Raw genomic sequence first — 17,945 nt, forward strand, 5'->3', positions numbered from 1 at the left:
TCATCTTTTATTATGTTAACAATTCCCATATGTTTTGACCATCATGCCTCACTCTAAAAGGGTTTTGGGTAGGGAGGTACATGAAATCTTACCGCTTAAATCTTACCACTTGTCAGGCTTCCCTAATTAGCCATAGTGGCTATCTATTATTGTTGTTCAATCTTTTCAGTTATGTCCAACTCTTTGTAATCTCATTTGGAGTTTTCTTGGCAAAGATAGTAGAGTGGTTTGCCATTTTGTGCTCCAGCTCATTTTGCAGTTGAGGAAACTGAGGCAAACAGATTAAGCAATTTGCCCAAGGTCACATAACTAGTAAGTATCTGAGTCCAGATTTGAACTAGGGAAGATGAATCTTCCTGATTCCAGACCCAGCACTTTATCCCTGGCACCACTTGTCTGCCCTGGAGTTATATTTGCAAAAGTCATAAAATGAGTTCTAAATTTTGCAGAAGGACTGCAAGAACTGATTTCATCAGACACAATCATGAATTTTCCTGCATTGAATCTGTCTGAATGTGTGACTTCTCATGTACATTTGTATCTCTGTCTTATATCTGATCTGTTAATGTCTTTGGGTTTTGGATAAACCAAGGTGTTGCTTCATCTCAATGTTCTCCTCCTGTTTTTAAAGAATGCAGAAACAGGCATCTGAGCTGGAAACATAATTAGAAAGAGTAATCAGGGAGATTGCTACAACACCAAGAAAAGTTTGTGTTGCAGAAATCTTAAACTACGAACTAAATGGATTTCTTGGAAGTAGCCAAGAAATCCTGGACCAAGAAAAAGAAATCTAGAACCTGATTGAGGAACCAGAGATAAGTGAAGAGAGAGGAAGACAAACCAAGAACAAAGAGTGGGATTAGAAGAAATGAACCCTCGAATTTGAGTGCAGGAAGGGAGTTTGCTCACCCCCAGCAAATGGCTTTCCAGTCTCTTTATGAAGTGAAAGTCTACAGGAACAGAAACAACTATCTCCAATGCCAGTCTTTTCATCTACTTTACATCTGGGATCATCTAAACTAAAAAGTTTACATTTAAATTAGACCAGATAATGTTACTATTGTTATCATGCTGGTTGTTAATCAGCCTGAGTATGTGTGACTGTTGACTTACCAGGCACATATTGAGGGTAGGGTTAGGAGTTCATATTCCCTAAAACATAGCCATATGAGGGAACCCAGAAGCTTTCTCTGGAAGGCACCTAGGTGGTAGAGTGGATTGAATACCCACCCTGAAGTCAAGAAGACTTATCCACCTGAGTTCAAGTTTGGCTTCTGACATAGGCTAGCTGAGTGATCCTGGGCAAGTCACTTAACCCTGCTTGCTTCAGTTTCCTCATCTGTAAAATAAGCTGGAGAAAGAAAATGGCAAAATGCTCCAGGATCTTTGCTAAGAAAAGCCCAAATGGGGTCAAGAAGAGTTGGATGTGACTGAATGACCGAACAACTAGCTATAAGAATACTGGATAGGTCTTGATAAAGGTCATGTAAAACTCAGTGGAATTGTGCATTGGTTATGGGAGGAGGGAGGGAGGTGGGGAGGGAAAGAAGATGAATCATATAACCATGGAAAAATATTCTAAAATAATTAAATAAACTTAAAAAAAAAGAGAATACTGGGTATGAAGATAGCAAAGAACAGATTATCAGAAGATCAAGATCCAAATCCCAGTTTTGGGGCAGTTAGATGGCTCAGTGGATAGAGTACCAGTCCCAGGGACCTGGGTTCAAACCTGAGCTTAGGCACTTTGTTACTGTGTGACCTTGAGCAAGTCACTTAACCCCAAATACCTAGCCCTTGCTGCTCTTCTGCCTTAGAATTAATACTAAGAAGGTAAAAATTTAAGGAAAAAAGAAAGATAAAGAAAAAACGCTCAAGTTTTGCTGTTTACTATGTACCTTCAGGCTAGTTATTTCCCTTCTCTAGGCTGTGGTTTTATCTTCCTTAAAAGGAAAGGGTTAGATTAAGTTAGATCATCTGGATAGTCTCTTCCAGCTTCAAACTGTGTGATCCTGGAAAGGTAGCTGGAAGCTGCCCCCTTCTGGCAGGTGCTGGGTATAACCAAGGAGACCATTGACTCCAAACCTTGATCCTGGTTCTGAGGGAATTGAAAAAATTTTAAATGTCAAGAGTCTCTGGATTGATTTGCTTTCTAATGACTATTCCCTTTGGTACTCTTTGGGTAAGAAACGTTGTAGAAGGTGCTAACCAGCACCTAGTCTAAAAATATCAATAGAGAATTGATCAATAAATGCTGTTTATTTATTGGAGCAATTAGAAACATAAAACTATTAAAGCTGTTAGGACCCTCAGAGGTTGTTTGGTCTATCTCATATTTTATTTGAAATTTTCTGTTTCTTTTCTTAAAAAATGTTTCATGAATGTCTTTATTTTTTTCATCAAAGCCTTCTCCAAAGGTGTTCACTGTTCTCCTTGAGACTTCCCTATATCTCAGAAATCACCCAGTGCTCTAAATTAGGGCTTGATTTATTGTTTTGTTAATTGTCTAGCCTTAAGAAAGGGATGGAGAAAATGTGAATGGTGCAGATTCAATTTAAGTATGTGTGATTCAGACATTTCCCCATAGAGAGCTGGTAAACACTGGCCAGCAAACCACTGACTGAAAAACCAACAGATTTAGTGACCACATCTGATGGCACAACCCAGCATTTTACAGATAGGAAACTGAGGTAAAGTGGATTAGTGGCCTTATATAGGCTCTGAAGTCCCTTCCAAAGCTATCATATCATGATCATGAGTTATTTTGTCTTCCTGAAACACTATGCTCTAATAATCTCATTGGCTCCCAGTTTAATATGTAATCTCTCTTTCTCTCTCTTTCTTTCTCTCTCTGTCTCTTCTCTCTCTTTCTTCCCAAGTATTGGTTTCAAGGCAGAAGAGCAATAAGGTTTAGACAGTTGGACTTAAATGACTTGTCCAGGGTTGCACAGATAAGAAGAATCTGAGGCCAGATTTGAACCTAGCTCCAGGCCTGGCTCTCAAACCACTGAGCCAACTAGCTGCCCCCATGCCCAATTTTTATCTCAAAGAAGCTCCTCTTGTGTGGAGTGAAGATCTGGATCTTCATCACTCTAAATAATAACACTCTTTAGCTGCTTCTGCACTGACAATTTTTTGAGTGTGTTCTCAGTAGAAAGAGGAGTAAACAGCCCTAGATAATCCTGGTCCTTGTTTTTAATTCTCTTCCCCTAAGATTTAAAACTGCAGAAGCCATAAAAAAATCAAGGAGAGAGAGAGAGCATGAGCTGAGGGCTCTTGTCCCAGTTCCATTGTAATTAGCTGAGTGACCTTGAGCAGCTCTCTCTAGCCCTTTTTTTTTCCTCAGTAAAATGAAAATGTCAGGTTTAGGAGATCACTGATTTCTTACCCTCTAACATCTTCTGATTCCATGTGTGTCTGTGTCCTTTGTGAGACACATGATGATTACCCAGATTGAGGTGAGTCAGTCTGAGTAAAAAAGACTTTCCTTTCCCTTCCTGATCAATAGTCATTCATTTCCACTCTGCTGAAAATCGACCCTCCCTTTGGGCAGTAAGCAGAAACCTGATTGATGATTTCTGAATCAAGACTCCTAATTAAAGGTCAGCAAAAGGGGATAAAATGAGACACATGAATAAAAGCTTTGGTACATTTCCCCATCAGGAGCTTTTATCTTTCCAAGGCCTTGGGCTGTCTTTCCAATCTTTCCCAGCTGCTTCTGAGAATAGGTCACCATGGCAACAGAAGGCCACTCAGTGGTGCTAAAAACCTGGTACCACTAAAAGGAACAATGAGCTGTCTCAAGTGTCCATTAAAGGAGGAGGACGTCAGTACTATCCCCTGTAGAGAGTAGGTGGAAGAACAAAGCAATTCTCTTTTCATAACAACTTAAAAACAAAAAAATTACAACAGGCAGAGACCTTTGGGGCCATCTAGTTCAACTCCCTCATTTGACAGATGAAGAAACTAAGGTCCAGAGAAGTCATGTGACTTCTCCATGGTCACACAGGTAATTAGTAGTTAAGTTAGAACTAGAACCTAGCTCTCTTGATTTAGAGCCCAGTGTCCTCACCCATTCTCAACTCCTTACTCTCTTTTATCCATTCAGTTCCCAAGTTTTACTGATTCTTTCTCCCTGACATCTCTTGCAACTTCCCCTTCACTGCACTTACATGGCTACCCTTTTAATAAATGGACACCTGCAATAACTTCCTTCCTTCCTTCCTTCCTTCCTTCCTTCCTTCCTTCCTTCCTTTCTTCTTCCCTCTACCCCCTCTCTTCCTTCCTTTTTTCCTCCCTCCCTTCTTCTCTTCTCTTCTTTTATTCTTTCTCTTTTTCCTCTCTTTCTTTATCTTTACCTTCCATTTTAGAATCAATACTAAGTATTAGATCCAAGGCAGAAGGGTGGTAAGAACTCAGCAACTACAGTTTTAAGTGACTTGCTCAGGATCACATAGCTAGGAAGTGTCTGAGGTCAGATATGACCCCAGGTCCTTCTGACTCCAGGCCTTGTTCTCTATCCACTGAGCAACCTAGCTGCCTCTACAATAACTTTCTGATCAATCTGCCTGCCTCTATTCTTGCCCCTTCTCAATTTATCCTCCACAAAGAGGCCAAATTGATATTTCTAAAGCATGGATCTGACTCCATCACAATCCTGCTATTGCTTCTAGGATTAAATGCAAACTTCTCTGGCACCTAAGACATTTCACAACAAGGCTCTTGCCTATTTACAGACCTATTAAACATTATTTTCTCACACTCTGTGGAACAGCCAAACTGACCTTATTTTGTTATTTCTGGCATGCAACAATTCATCTTCCACTTCCATATTTTGCACATAGTTCTCCATGTCTGGAAGACACTCTTTCCTCATCTCTGATTCTCAGAACTGTTATCGTGTGTGTGTGTGTGTGTGTGTGTGTGTGTGTGTGCGCACGCGTGCGCGCATGAACGCACTTTTTTTTCCCCACATAAGAGAATATAAGCCAAGCTTGGTTTTCCTTGAGGGTAAAGACTTTTTCAGTTTTGTTTTTGTATCCTCAGCACCTAGCATGGTATGTGGCACATTGTAGGTATTTAATAAATACTTGTATTTATTAATGATTTCTGTTAAGATTCTCCTACCTCCCTAGTCTGGATAGACTCTGACACACCCTAAATTAACTCAAGGACCCCACAGACTGTCTCCATAGACTTTCCCCTGCTTTGTTTCTAACAACAAAACAACTAAGACCAAACAGAGAATTAGAGGAAACATTTCAAAACAGATTCAAACTTTGGAGGTTTGGCCTTTTTAATAAAAAGCATGGGGATATGGGCTAAGATAAAATGCAAAGGTGTGACTTGAATGAAGGAATGAGGGTCAGGCCTTACCAGAGCTTGCTCTATGAGGAGGCAGAAGAGAATGGCATTGCCCACTTCCCTCAGGCTCTGGAACACATCAGTCTTGAGCTCTGCATACTCAATGATGTCCTTTAACTGGTGATGGAAAAACTCCAAGATCCCTAGGGAGACAGAGGAGACAGATCATCAGCAAGTTCCTAGCTGGCTTCTCTGGCTGGAACCTTGGGTGAACTTTAGCAATGTGAAGAAATGAAATCAGGGTGCCCATCCTTGCTAACCTGTTCTAGATTCCACTGAGCAGGGTAAATATTGCCTGACTTCTAATCCACAAGAAGAAAGCCAGGTGAAAACTGGGTTTCCTACTGCAGGGAAATATATTATTCTAACTTTGTATATGATCTCCTTCTACCCATGTGCACTGGTCTCAGCCCTGGCCCCTGCCTTACTCCTCCAAAATACCAGACGTTGAGAGAGAAGAGGGAGTTATTTGCCTGCATGGTAATGGAGTCGCGGAAGTCTCTTGTTTCATAGTTGGCTTTCTAGGCTGCTATGAATTACTTCAGAGTCCTTTTTCTTTTCTTTTCGATCCTTACCTTCCATCTTAGTAGCAATTCTAGGAAAAAAGAGTGGCGAGGGCAATTGAGGTTAAGTGATTTGCCCAGGGTCTCACTGTTAGAGAGTATTTGAGGCCAGATCTGAATTCAGGTCCTCCAAACTCCAGGCCTGGTACTCTATCTATTGTGCTATTTAGCTACCTTTTTTGTTAGGGACAGATCATTTCAAGAGTTTGGAGCAAAAGGTCAAATGGATTAGTGAGCAGTAATAATAATACGCTAACATTCCCAATTATTCTCTCATTTGATTTTCAGAACAATTCTAGAATCCTATTATTATCTCCATTCCAGATGAGGAAACTGAGGCATATAGATGGGTAAGTGACTTGTCTAGGGCTACACAGCTAGTAAATACTGAGCTAAAATTTGAACTCAGGTCTTTCTGATTTCAGATCCAGTGTTAAATCAACTGAGCTACTTAGCTACCCTTTATTATTGTTGTTGTTGTTGTACAGTCCTTTGAATTTCTCAAAACACTTATCTATTCATTATTCTGTTTTATCTTCTTCAAGAGAGGTGGATTTTTACAGTGGATGAAAAGCCAGTCCAAGTCAGGAAAACCCAGGTTCAACATTTGTTCCTGATATATATAGGCTTCTGTGTCTCTGGGCAAATCTATCTGCGTGTTCTAAGCATTGCTTTGAGACTGTAAGTGGCAGAGAATGTGTCAATCTGAATTGGTAGGAGTTTCTTCATCTGGGGGTCCTTTACCAATAAAATCACAAGTCCAGTTCCCATCTTATCATAATCCTTCTAGCTACCCCTGGGATAAATCAGGGCACTTAAAATCTCCACCCACACCTGCAATGACAGAAGAAGAAACTGAGGTTCAGAGAGGTAAATGACTTACTCAGCCCCTTCTAGCTGGTTACTCAATCAGAACATATAGTATACTAATCACTCTGCTAAAGGCTGGGGATAAGAAAGGCAAAAAAAGTGTCTGGCTTCAAGAAGTCCATATTCTTTTTTTAAAATAAGTATTCTTTTTTTTTAAACCCTAATATCTTTTTATATATATATCTTTCTATATTAATTTTTTATTTGTTACAGGGCTAGGCAATGGGGGTTAAGTGACTTGCCCAGGGTCACAAAGCTGGGAAGAGTCTGAGGCCAGACTTGAACATAGGACCTCCTGTCTCTAGGCCTGGCTCTCAATCCACTGAGCCATCCAGCTGCCCCACAAGAAGTCCATATTCTAATTGGGGAGGCAACATGTAAATAACTAGGTCTATACAAGGCATATATAGAATAGATAGGAATTACAAACTGGACTTGATCCCCAGTCTCCTGAATCCTAGTCCAATGTTCACCATGATGCTGATGCCAGACCATGCGAAAGGAAAGCTAGCCAAAGGCTTCTGCTTGTGCAGTAGTGGAACTTCTTCCAGGAGAATGTCAGCTCCTTGAAAGTAAGTACTATTGTACAATAGGCATCCTTCCACATCTCGACTTTCCCCATCCCAGTTTCAATGTATCTCGAGTCAGCATAAGAAATTAAATGGGAAGTTTTGGGAGTTTTGTGGAAGCTGCAGCCAATATATGAAGGCCAGCAGATGACACAGGAAAAGTTCAGAAACTCAGAGATGCATTAAATATATGTATAGTAGTGTATAATGTTAACATTTTTTAGCTTTAAATGCCACAAATATATGCAATTTCTCTTGCTGTAAGCAACCCATAAAAGAAAAAGAAATAATTCAGATTTTTCTCTGGAAGGGAGGGCCAAAAATTTTACATGGATTTTCCAGATCACAGGGGCTCCACACCCCTAGCCCCGCTGCGATGTGGAAGGGATCCTTATATTTTGTTGTTGTCTTTGTATTACTTCTTTGTAGAAGACATGATAGCAAATGCCTATCAAATTCAACGCCTACCCCGACACTAACCTGGGGAGCCATATTCATGTCTTGGCAACCTGCATATCTTGGGCATCACCTCTATCAGTGTCTTCACGTACTGGAGAATGGTTCCTTGTAGCTGGCAAAAGGAAAGGAAAAAAGAGAAAATATGGGAAGACAAGAAAGTTTCAGGCTCATGACCCATTCATGTCAAGGTTCTTTCTCTGACATTAGTTCTCAAGGAGGTGAGAGTTGTGCAGTTCAATGTTACCCTCAAAGATTTGAGTCAGCTCTAAATATCTTGTTTCCCTGAATATCAGGACATGAAACTACAGACAGGGTACTTTGCCTGATACTTAAGGCTTTCCACAATGTTGTGTTACCCTAGCTTTGCAACCTCATCTTTAATCCCCTTTCCTACTTTATATTCCAGTTAAACTGCTCTTCTCACCTCTCACCCCTCCAAATTGCACTGCATTCTCCTACTTCCAGACTCATATGGAAGAGACATTAGTTATGTTCTCCTTGGACCTTTAAGGGTGGAATTAGAAGCAATGGGTGGAAATCAAGGAGGCAGATCTAAGGCTACATACTCGGAAAGGCTTCCTAACTATTACAGCCACCTAGAAGTGCAAAGGGATACTTCTTTGGGAGATAGCGGGTTGTCCACACTCAGCATTTTCAGGTAAAGGCTATTGGGTATGTTGTAAAATTGCTCAGATTTGGGTTGGTCTAAATGATCTTTGAGGTCATTCTGTGACTCCATGCCTTTACTTGTGTTGTTCCCTCTGCCTGCAGTGGTCTCCCTACCACTCAGCTTGTTGAATTTCTACCAACTAAAATGCCACTTGGTCCATGAAGCCTTCCTCGACTCTCTTTATCCTTTACTCTTTATCTTGTTGGCAATGACCTTCCCCCTTATACTCTGCATAGCACTGTTTTGTAACTCTTTGATGCATTTATTGGCTACTATTATTATCATTGTTGATATCTTGTACTATACTCTGTTACTTAAAAGTAAGAAATATATGACTGATCTAAGCTTGGAATATCTATTGGAAACTAGCACAATTCTCTGTTACATAATATACATTAAATAAATGTTGTATTTTTATTATATTGTACATGGTACATTATATAGCATACAATGTAACATATGCAGTCCAACAATAACAACCACAATCCATGAATTAATTTATCTAGATGTTTTCTGAAACTATTTCTATTTTCTCATCCAGAATGCATTTTGATGGTATATTCCCTAATCATTACATAGATGTGTGTACAGTGTACAGATGCTGAAGACCATTTACCGCTCCCAGGATTTTAAAGCCAAGAATATGGGGGTTTCACTCTCTCTTCAAAGAGAAAGCTGAGTCGATGTTTCTTTACCTTGGCCACTTTTTAAAAAATACTCTGTGACCATGCCCTAATGCTGGTGGCGATTGGTACAATCTCTAAACCAGAATCTGATCCTAGAGAAAAGCCAGAGATGTGCTGGAGCCAGCTTGGTTAAAGGTGATTGTTAAATCTTCATTACACTGAAATGGATAAAGGCTATAAAGCAGAGCTTTGATTTACTATTTTGTTAATTGTCTAGACTTGAGACAATGTTAAATAATACATATTAAACTGATAAGTGTGTGGTTGTCATGCTTTTTTCCCCTGAAAGGTGGTTGTTAAATATTTACCAACACACTCTTGGGTTGAACTGTCTGATTTGAGAGGAGCCTACAAAATCTAGCCAGCTTTAAACCCAATAGTCAAACTCTCCACTTTCTACCACTTGCAGTCAAATTTATAGTACCATTGCTTCTGGAAAGGATGTGTCAGTGAACTGTGCTACTATTGCTTTCACAATCCTTGTGACATCCTGGACCAGTGATGGTGAACCTTTTAGAGATGGAGTGCTGGGCCCTGCCTCCCCAACCCCACCCCTCAGACTGAGTGCTTTGCCTGCCTCCCCCAGAGACTGTGTCATGCCCTTCCTCCCCACTGAGTGCTGGGTTTACCTGCCCCACCTTACTCCTTACAAGGGAGGGAGAAAGTGCTCCCATTGGGGTGCTTAACAGAGGGGCGGGTGAAGTGAGGAATATCCTCAGCAAGTGTAAAGAGGGAGAGGGGAGTGGTTTGAGCACTCCACTCCCCTCTAGCTCTACCCATCTTACTCCTATGTGTTCCCATTGGGCTGCTGGGCAGAGGGGTGGGGAATATGAAAAAATGTCATCAGGCACAGTGGAGAAGGGGAAGGGAGAAGCTCTGCCTGAGTCCCTCTGCCTTTCTACTAACCAACTCCTGGGAGGGCAGCCACATGCCCAAAGAGAGTGCTCTGTGTGCCATCTTTGACACCCATGCCATAGGTTTGCCAACATACCCAACAGCCTTTACCTGAAAATGTTGAGACCTAAACAATCTTCCTTGGCCACCATTCCCTTATATGTGTTGCCTCATCCTATTAGATAAGCTTTTAAGGTCTATTCCACTATTATATTTATATCCCCACATTGCACAAAGTGAAAGCTCTGTATGTGCTTTTAAAAAATTCATTCATTCAAAAAGACCCTTATTATTAGTAAAACTTTACTAAAAGCGGATATGGTTCAAGCTTTCTAAGGGCAAAACTAGAGTTTGCTCAGGCTTCAACTTACCAAGCTCTTGACAATCTTCAGTAGCTCTTCCATTACCACAGCAATGCCCTGATAACCTAGGAGCCTGCAGATTGTCTTGAAATGAGGTGGCCCCACAAAATTCCTATAGGAGCTGTAGATGTGGCTGTAGGCAATGTTGAGGGGCTGGGAAAACAGAAACAGTCATAATATGAAAGGAGCATTTAATGAGGGAGGAATTTTTTCTTTCTCTGATGAATCATGTTTTAAAATTCATTTGCTTCAGTGACCAATCTTTATTTTTAAAAGACTGATAATGAAATATGTCTCCTGCCTATTAGGAAAGCAGGGCTGGACCAGAGGTGAAGGATGGGCTCTCATGGCCCAAGTGTTGGTATGTCTTACTTGATTAAACTTACTTGGTACAAGAAAGGATTCTGGGAGTGGGAATGGGTATTCAATGAGAAAGGATTAATTTTAAAAAAGAAAAGAGCATCAATAGAGTATATTTTTAAAATAAATATATCTTTATTTCAAAGCTATATAAACATTTTCTAGACAGATTTATAAGAAAGATAGTTAAACATGGTACTTCCCAGGTTTGTATAATTTGGAGAACTAGGATACTTAGAAAATGTACTTATGCTTAATAGTAACGTTAAATAAAACATTTTCAGCAACACAACCTGACCCCTCAAAAGATAGTAGCACAGATATTTTATGTTTATTCAACAGCTTGCTGGTATCATGAGGAGTCTATTTCTGTTCCTTGGCCTCTCAAATCTGGGATATAAGAATGGCCTGTTCACACCTAGATTTTTGGGGCTAGTTGTTTTCCTATAGAATAAGGGAAAGTCTTTGGGATCCATAATCAGTGGAGTTACCACTGAAGATAATTTAAGACCAATTGTGAGCTGGGCTGTGGGGTAGAAATCACTCTCTCATTACAAGTATTTCTGTTATTAGAAATTAGCTGTGAATACTTGGATACTTCAACAACTAATCAGCAACCATATTTTATTATCCCTATTTTTTGTTACTATTATACTTAAGGAAGCATGATGTAATAGGAATTGGAAGATGTGGGTTCTCAACCTGGCCCTGCCATTTATTAGCTATGTAACCCTGACCTCTCAGGTATGGGGTTAAATTATCTGAAAAGTCACGTCTAGTTCTAGCATTGTAGATTCTAAAGCTGTAACAGCTGGATTGGATTAAAGAAAGGAAAGCCATGCATCTCTGAAGTGGAATCAGAACAAGCTCAGTTGTTTCTGTTGTATTTGACTCTTCATGACCCCATGTGGGGTTTTCTTGGCAAAGATTTTGGAGTGGGTTTCCATTTCCTTCTCCAGCTCATTTTAAAGATGAAGAAACTGAGGCAAACAGGGCTAAGTGACATGCCAAACTTTTAAGTGTCTGAGACCAGATTTGAATGCAGGAAGACAAGTCTTTCTGACATCAGACCTGGCACTCTATCACCCAACTGCCCTATTCCAAAGCCTATCCTAGTTCTAAATATTCTATGTCCTAAGGTTCTTTTAGCTCTAAGATTCTGATTGAGTAAAACTTGTAGTCATAAATGCAATTTCCTTTGCTATTGATTTCACATTATGTTAGAAAACCCCAAGACAAATAAATAAACAATAAATAAATAGATGGCTAACTAAGGAAAAAACCACTTCAAAGTCTGGATTCTTGCTGGTCCCTCTAACCCCTGGTGCCTTATCCTTTAAAGGGTTTCTTCAATGTACTCTGTCTATCTTGTATGTACTTAATTAAGTGCATGTTATCTCCCCCATCATAATGTAAACTTTGTTTCTACTTTCTCTTTGTATCCTTAGCATTTAGCAGTGCTCAGTGAGTAACATCAAGCAAAAACTGGTTGATTGATTATTTAAGTTTTCTTTTCTTTTTAAGATGATATTGAGTTTCTTTTTTTAAATAAAATTTCATTTTGTTACAAAAAAGAGTTCTGCATGATAGCACCATAAAAGAAATTCCCTATGCATCTGAAAACTCTTGGTTTCTGTCAAAATATTGATGTTCCATGCTCTAAATGACTGTACTAAAATTGTGAGGCAAAATGTCAGACATAATATCCCATATTTCCTGAAATATACATGTAAATGCCTTTTTTCTTCTCCTACCTTTTCTTTCCTTTCCTTTGTAAGAAAGAATTTTGGCAAGATTCACTCAAAGAAATCATCACAGAATAAGTATAGCTATGAGTCTAAGTTGTAAAACTACCTTGACCAGTCTTCTGTTTTAGGTGATGTCTACCAATACCAAAACACCTGGTCAAGTGATTTTATTCAATCTCCAAAACAATCAATTTGGTGGAAGAGAAATGAGTAAAAGAACTAATTTTGGAATGGCATAGACCAGTGATGGTGAACCTTTTAGAGATCAAGTGCCCAAACTGCAACCCTCATACTGCATGTGAGCCCCTCCACCTTACCTCAGATAGGGAAAATCTCTTAACCCCAACTGCCTAGCCCTTACTGCTTTTCTGCCTAAGAATTGATAGCAAGATAGAAGGTAAGGGCTTTAAAAAAAAAGGAAAAGAATGAATACACTTAAATTTAATCAACATAAACTATTATCTCTGCTACCCAACACTTCCACCATACAATAATTAATGCCATTTATCTCTATGCTTCAGAGTCCTCCTTATGGATTCTCAAAGAAAGATTCTGTTCTAGTCAGTCTAGTTTGACAGCTACAGGGATCTCACTGCATTCTAATTATCTTCAAACTCAACATTCCTGAATGGTAGGGTTGGGAACTGCCTAAAAATCAGGTTATTTGATCAACTGCAATTTCCTAACCCTTAACCTTCTGGGTAATTGAATACTTCATTATATGAAAACTTCACCTACTTGTAGGTCCTAAAGGTGTGTTTTATGCAATTTAGGCAACATTTCAGGGCTTTGTAGATGAATTCTTATTGCTCAAGTGTGATAGAATTCTCAACTAAAGAGAGGGTGAATGGAGACATCACATGTAATGAAATTGTTCTAAAGGTCTCTTTGGTGGGGGATAGGAGTGGTGTTTATAGCCACGTAACCATTATAGACTCAAAAATATGATAATTGCTTAAGTTAGTACCAGGCATTTTTATGAAAACATTTGCTTCAACTCAGTGTTTTATGTAGCTGAGCTCATACCATAATTAAGTTTTCATGTACAAAGCAAATGTTCATGTTAATACTGGTGTAGGTATGCATTACATGGATAGCCTGATGTTTTTATTTTTGGTGCCAGATCTTTTATTTCATTGGTACAGACAGTGGTTCTCAAAGTATGATCTGGGGACTCCTGGAGATCCCTGGGACACTTTCAACAGGGAGCCCATGAAGTCAAAACTATTTTCATAATAATATGAAAAGATTGTAATTTCAAATATGGTAAATACTGATAGATATGATCCACGTAAACAAAAGCTCTTTGGTGGGGTCTTCAATAATTTTTTTTTAATTTTTTTTTTTATTTTAAACCCTTAACTTCTGTGTATTGACTTATAGGTGGAAGAGTGGTAAGGGTAGGCAATGGGGGTCAAGTGACTTGCCCAGGGTCACCCAGCTGGGAAGTGTCTGAGGCCGGATTTGAACCTAGGACTTCCTGTCTCCAGGCCTGGCTCTCCATCCACTGAGCTACCCAGCTGCCCCCTCTTCAATAATTTTTATGAGGGCAAAGGGATCTTGAGACCAAAAAATCCGAGAACTGACACTATAGGGAAAATTGGTGAGGAAACTCCCCCTAAGGCAAGCTCAGTACTTGCACTTAGAACTGTGGTGGTGTCTGAGAAATTAAGCAATTTGCTAAAGATCATAGAGCTAGTAATGTTAAAGGTGGCCTGGAACCCAACTATTTCTGATTCTGAGACTATGCCTCTAAATGTTATGTCATGCTACCTCATGGTCAGAAACCCAATGCGCCTGAAAAAAGGCAGTCACAAAGATTTGAGTTCTTTACTTTTCCATTTTCTTTTAAGAAAAGGCATGTTTTTTCGAGTGCCCCTTCAGCTAATGGTCTTTGACAAGAGCCTCTAATATTTTAGCTTTGTCGCTTATGTCCATGGGAGCATGTTGAGATGCTGCTTTGGTTATGGTGAGCACTTGAGAATACTGCCTTTGATAGAAGCTTGTTTATGACCCATTTGGTTCTTTTCTCAGTGCCAGTTAGCTGTGGTTCTCTTAACCTGTAGAGAAGCAAGACTCACTCTGGTCTTCCTGTACAGTTCCTTTTTTTTTTTTTTTTAAATCCTTACCCACTGTCTTAGAATTGTGTATTGGTTCCAAGGCAGAAGAGTGTCAAGGGCTAGGCAGTGAGGTTTAAATAACTTGCCCAGGAAGTGTCTGAGGCCATATTTGAACTCAAGGCCTCCCATCTTCAGGGATTCTCTTTCCACAGTTTCTATTTTAGGACATGTCTTTGAGAGAAGATTTGGGACAATGATCACTTTTTCTGAACTGTGACTACCACTGGAAAATTAGCAATTAGTCATCTCTTTCGTTATCTTTTGGCTTTTTTCTCATCATATGAATCTGCAGCCTACACTAGACTCAGAGACTACCAGTGTAAAAGTGACCTTTTAGGGTCATTTAGTCTAATTTGATTATTTTATACATGTTTCAGGACAGAGGCAAATGTAATGCCTAACAACTCAATTCATATATTTATATAGCACTTTAAGGTTCATAAAGTCTACAAAAGAATGCAAGCTTCTTGAACATGGGGACTCATCCTTGTACTCCCAATGCCTGGCACAGCAGCACCTGGCACCTACTACACATAATAAATGCTTACTGAATGAAAGGGTGTCCAACCTTCTACACTACTCTTCTGCAGTTGCCTTATGGCTTCTGGCACATTCCCTCCATTTCACCAGTTCCCTGGGAAATGAGCAGGTAGATTATCTCCAGAATCCATTTGGGGAGCTACTTTAGAATGAACAAAAACCTAGTACAGTCCTATAAGTAAGGACATTGCCTTAGTAAGGACACTGCTGTGTCCCCCAAAAGTCTTGTTTCCAAGATGTTTGTTTTCTAAGGTCCCCTATTGCTGGTGGCAGCTTTTTTTTTTAGAAAATTTGACTAAATCAAACAAAGATGGCTAACAATTCATCAGCTACCTGACAAGTTTGATAGATCATAGATTTAGAATAAGAAGGGACTTTGAGAAATCTTTTTTCTTCTCCTAGGCAAGAGTGAGGAATGAATCCACTGGAGAGTTGCTTCACTGCCACAGGACAAAAACCACTAGAAAAAACCAGGCACACACCATGCAATTGGAATCCTTCTTTTGAATATTTTCATAGTATTAAGTAAGTAACTCGAGAGCAGGGACCATATTTTGTCTTCTTTGTATCTTTCAGGGATCTTCATATATAGCAAACACTCAAGAAATTCTTGTAAGATTGAATGGAATTAAATTATCTTCCTATCCTTCAGAAACCTACGTTTCAATGTATGCCCCAAGCTTCAGAGAAAGACGAAAGTCAGCATTAGGCAAACCAAATCCTTTCTGAAGAATCACCAACATTGAGCCATCACCCTCCATCATTCCCCAAGACACAGAACACATGCAGGTATAGAAACACACACACACACACGCCAATAGAGACATGCATATACAACCCCTAAGGGCACCCAGTCTAACCTGCTGACTCAATAGAAGGCTGGACCCTACTGCCTCATAGGGGAATGGGTGGAGAGGCAGAAGGCTGGCCATGTTCTGACGATGTGAAGAAAAACAGGGATGCAATGGTGATTCTAGATATTTGAAACCTACCACAAATGTTCCTAGTTGGCATATACCAATTGACTAAATCTAAATTGATCCTGCTAATTGATTTCACTAAAAAAAGTAAAGTCAATTAGCGGGATTGTCTCATTAACAGGCTTGAATATCCTTTCTGAGCTGACTCAATTAACAGGACTGAATAATCCTGTCTCTTGAACTCAATGTGTACCTAGACTTTTAAGGAAAGCTCACTTAAAACAGGCCTCATTTAAAATCAAAATGTATGAAATAAAAGCCACTTCCCTCTTTGGATTTCATTTCCCCCATCTGTTAGACTAGATGAGCCCCTGGGTGTCTTCCAGCACTAAAATTATACGATTCTTCATGTCTAAAATAACAAGCAGACTTAATTTAAGCCACATATTAAATAGGTTTGATGCCAAGTGCATTTTCTTAAGGTAAAGAAGTATCTTAAGGATGGCGGGAACTGGGCAAATCACTTATTCCTATTTGACTAGCCCTTGTCTTTCTGTCTTAAGAGAGGCTTTTAAGACAGAAAGTAAAGGTTTAAAAAAATAAAAGAATGGAGGAAAAAAGAATATTCAAAGTGGCACAAAATGAAACTCAATTAGTATCTGAAATTTAATATTGTGAGTTAAGCTGTCTACATTTCTTGGGACTGTCCATTGAGCATAAGATAATTCATATGCTCATTTTAAAGCAAGCACGAAGTTAATGAATGCTCAGTTCACTAATCCTGCACCCACTGATTCCAGATCATTGTTTGGTCCCATTGAGTTTCAGTTGTCTGTCATGTGATACAATCCAGTCTGTTAGTTGAACAATCTATCTGTTATCAGTTTGACGTGCTCAGTATTTCATCACACAATAGGTTATCCCCAGGATATCTGACACTGCTTACCTTCAGTGGAGATCGTCATTTGCCAAGTGGCACTATAGATAGGTTTTATATAATGAATAATCCAGATTTTCACTTTGACAGTGAATTAATATTCTTATATTAGGGCAGCTAAGTGGCCAGAGCCAGGAAGAGCTGAGTTCAAATCTAATTTCATATACTTACTAGCTGTGTGACCCTGGACAGAAGCTTAACCCTGTTTGCCTCAGTTTCCTCATCTATCAAATGAGCTGGAGAAGGAAATGTTGCAAACCATTCTAGTATTTTTGCCAAGAAAACCTCAAATGGAATCACAAAGAATGGGATGTGGCTGAAACGATGGAACAACAATATTCTTATAGATCATGGTGGATAGTACTAGGGAATTTCATATATTTCCCCTTGACTTTTATGGAAACCAGATAATAGGGTCTATTTTGCAAGTTCCTTTCAGAGCTGACATTCCACATTCTAGGGTCCTAACATTCTAATTTCTAAATCCTTTCCTGACTTTAACAGTTTAGATTCTAAGGTCCTTTCTAGTTCTGAAATACTATGATCTCAACTTCCTTCTAGCTCTAACAATCTGTGTTCTAAGGTCCCTTCTAGCTTTAATATTTCATTTAAGATTCTTTCCAGTGTGTGGGGGGGGGATAAGAGAAGGAGGAACTCAAATCACTTTGCAAGCACTTTGCATCCCTGAATTCTGGAATCATAGTTGCTGGCTCTCTCAAAACTTCTGACCATTGAGTACATCCTTCAAGATAGTTTGATTTCCTCTCCATTTTTTTGGCAAGTCTTAGAATTTCCCTATTTCTCCTTATAGGTTTTTGTGTATAATCAGTTGGCCACACTTAGACAAATGAACTAGCTCTTCTATTCAGGTTTGAGTATATGA

General features: G+C 39.4%; 1 protein-coding gene across 6 annotated transcripts in view; it reads right to left on the reverse strand.

The window, feature by feature from the left end:
• CYFIP2 (cytoplasmic FMR1 interacting protein 2) overlaps positions 1 to 17,945 on the reverse strand; it is a 109,816-nt gene that overhangs the window by 27,321 nt on the left and 64,550 nt on the right. For all 6 annotated transcript variants that reach the window (XM_044664471.1, XM_044664469.1, XM_044664470.1 and 3 more), the window contains 3 exons: positions 10,447 to 10,590; positions 7,847 to 7,937; positions 5,377 to 5,507 (listed from right to left, as the gene is read on the reverse strand). In XM_044664471.1, coding sequence (XP_044520406.1) covers positions 5,377 to 5,507; positions 7,847 to 7,937; positions 10,447 to 10,590 — 366 coding nt within the window. The remainder of the gene's footprint in view (positions 1 to 5,376; positions 5,508 to 7,846; positions 7,938 to 10,446; positions 10,591 to 17,945) is intronic.

Source organism: Gracilinanus agilis, chromosome 2 (assembly GCF_016433145.1).
Source record: "Gracilinanus agilis isolate LMUSP501 chromosome 2, AgileGrace, whole genome shotgun sequence".
Lineage (NCBI taxonomy): Eukaryota > Metazoa > Chordata > Mammalia > Didelphimorphia > Didelphidae > Gracilinanus > Gracilinanus agilis.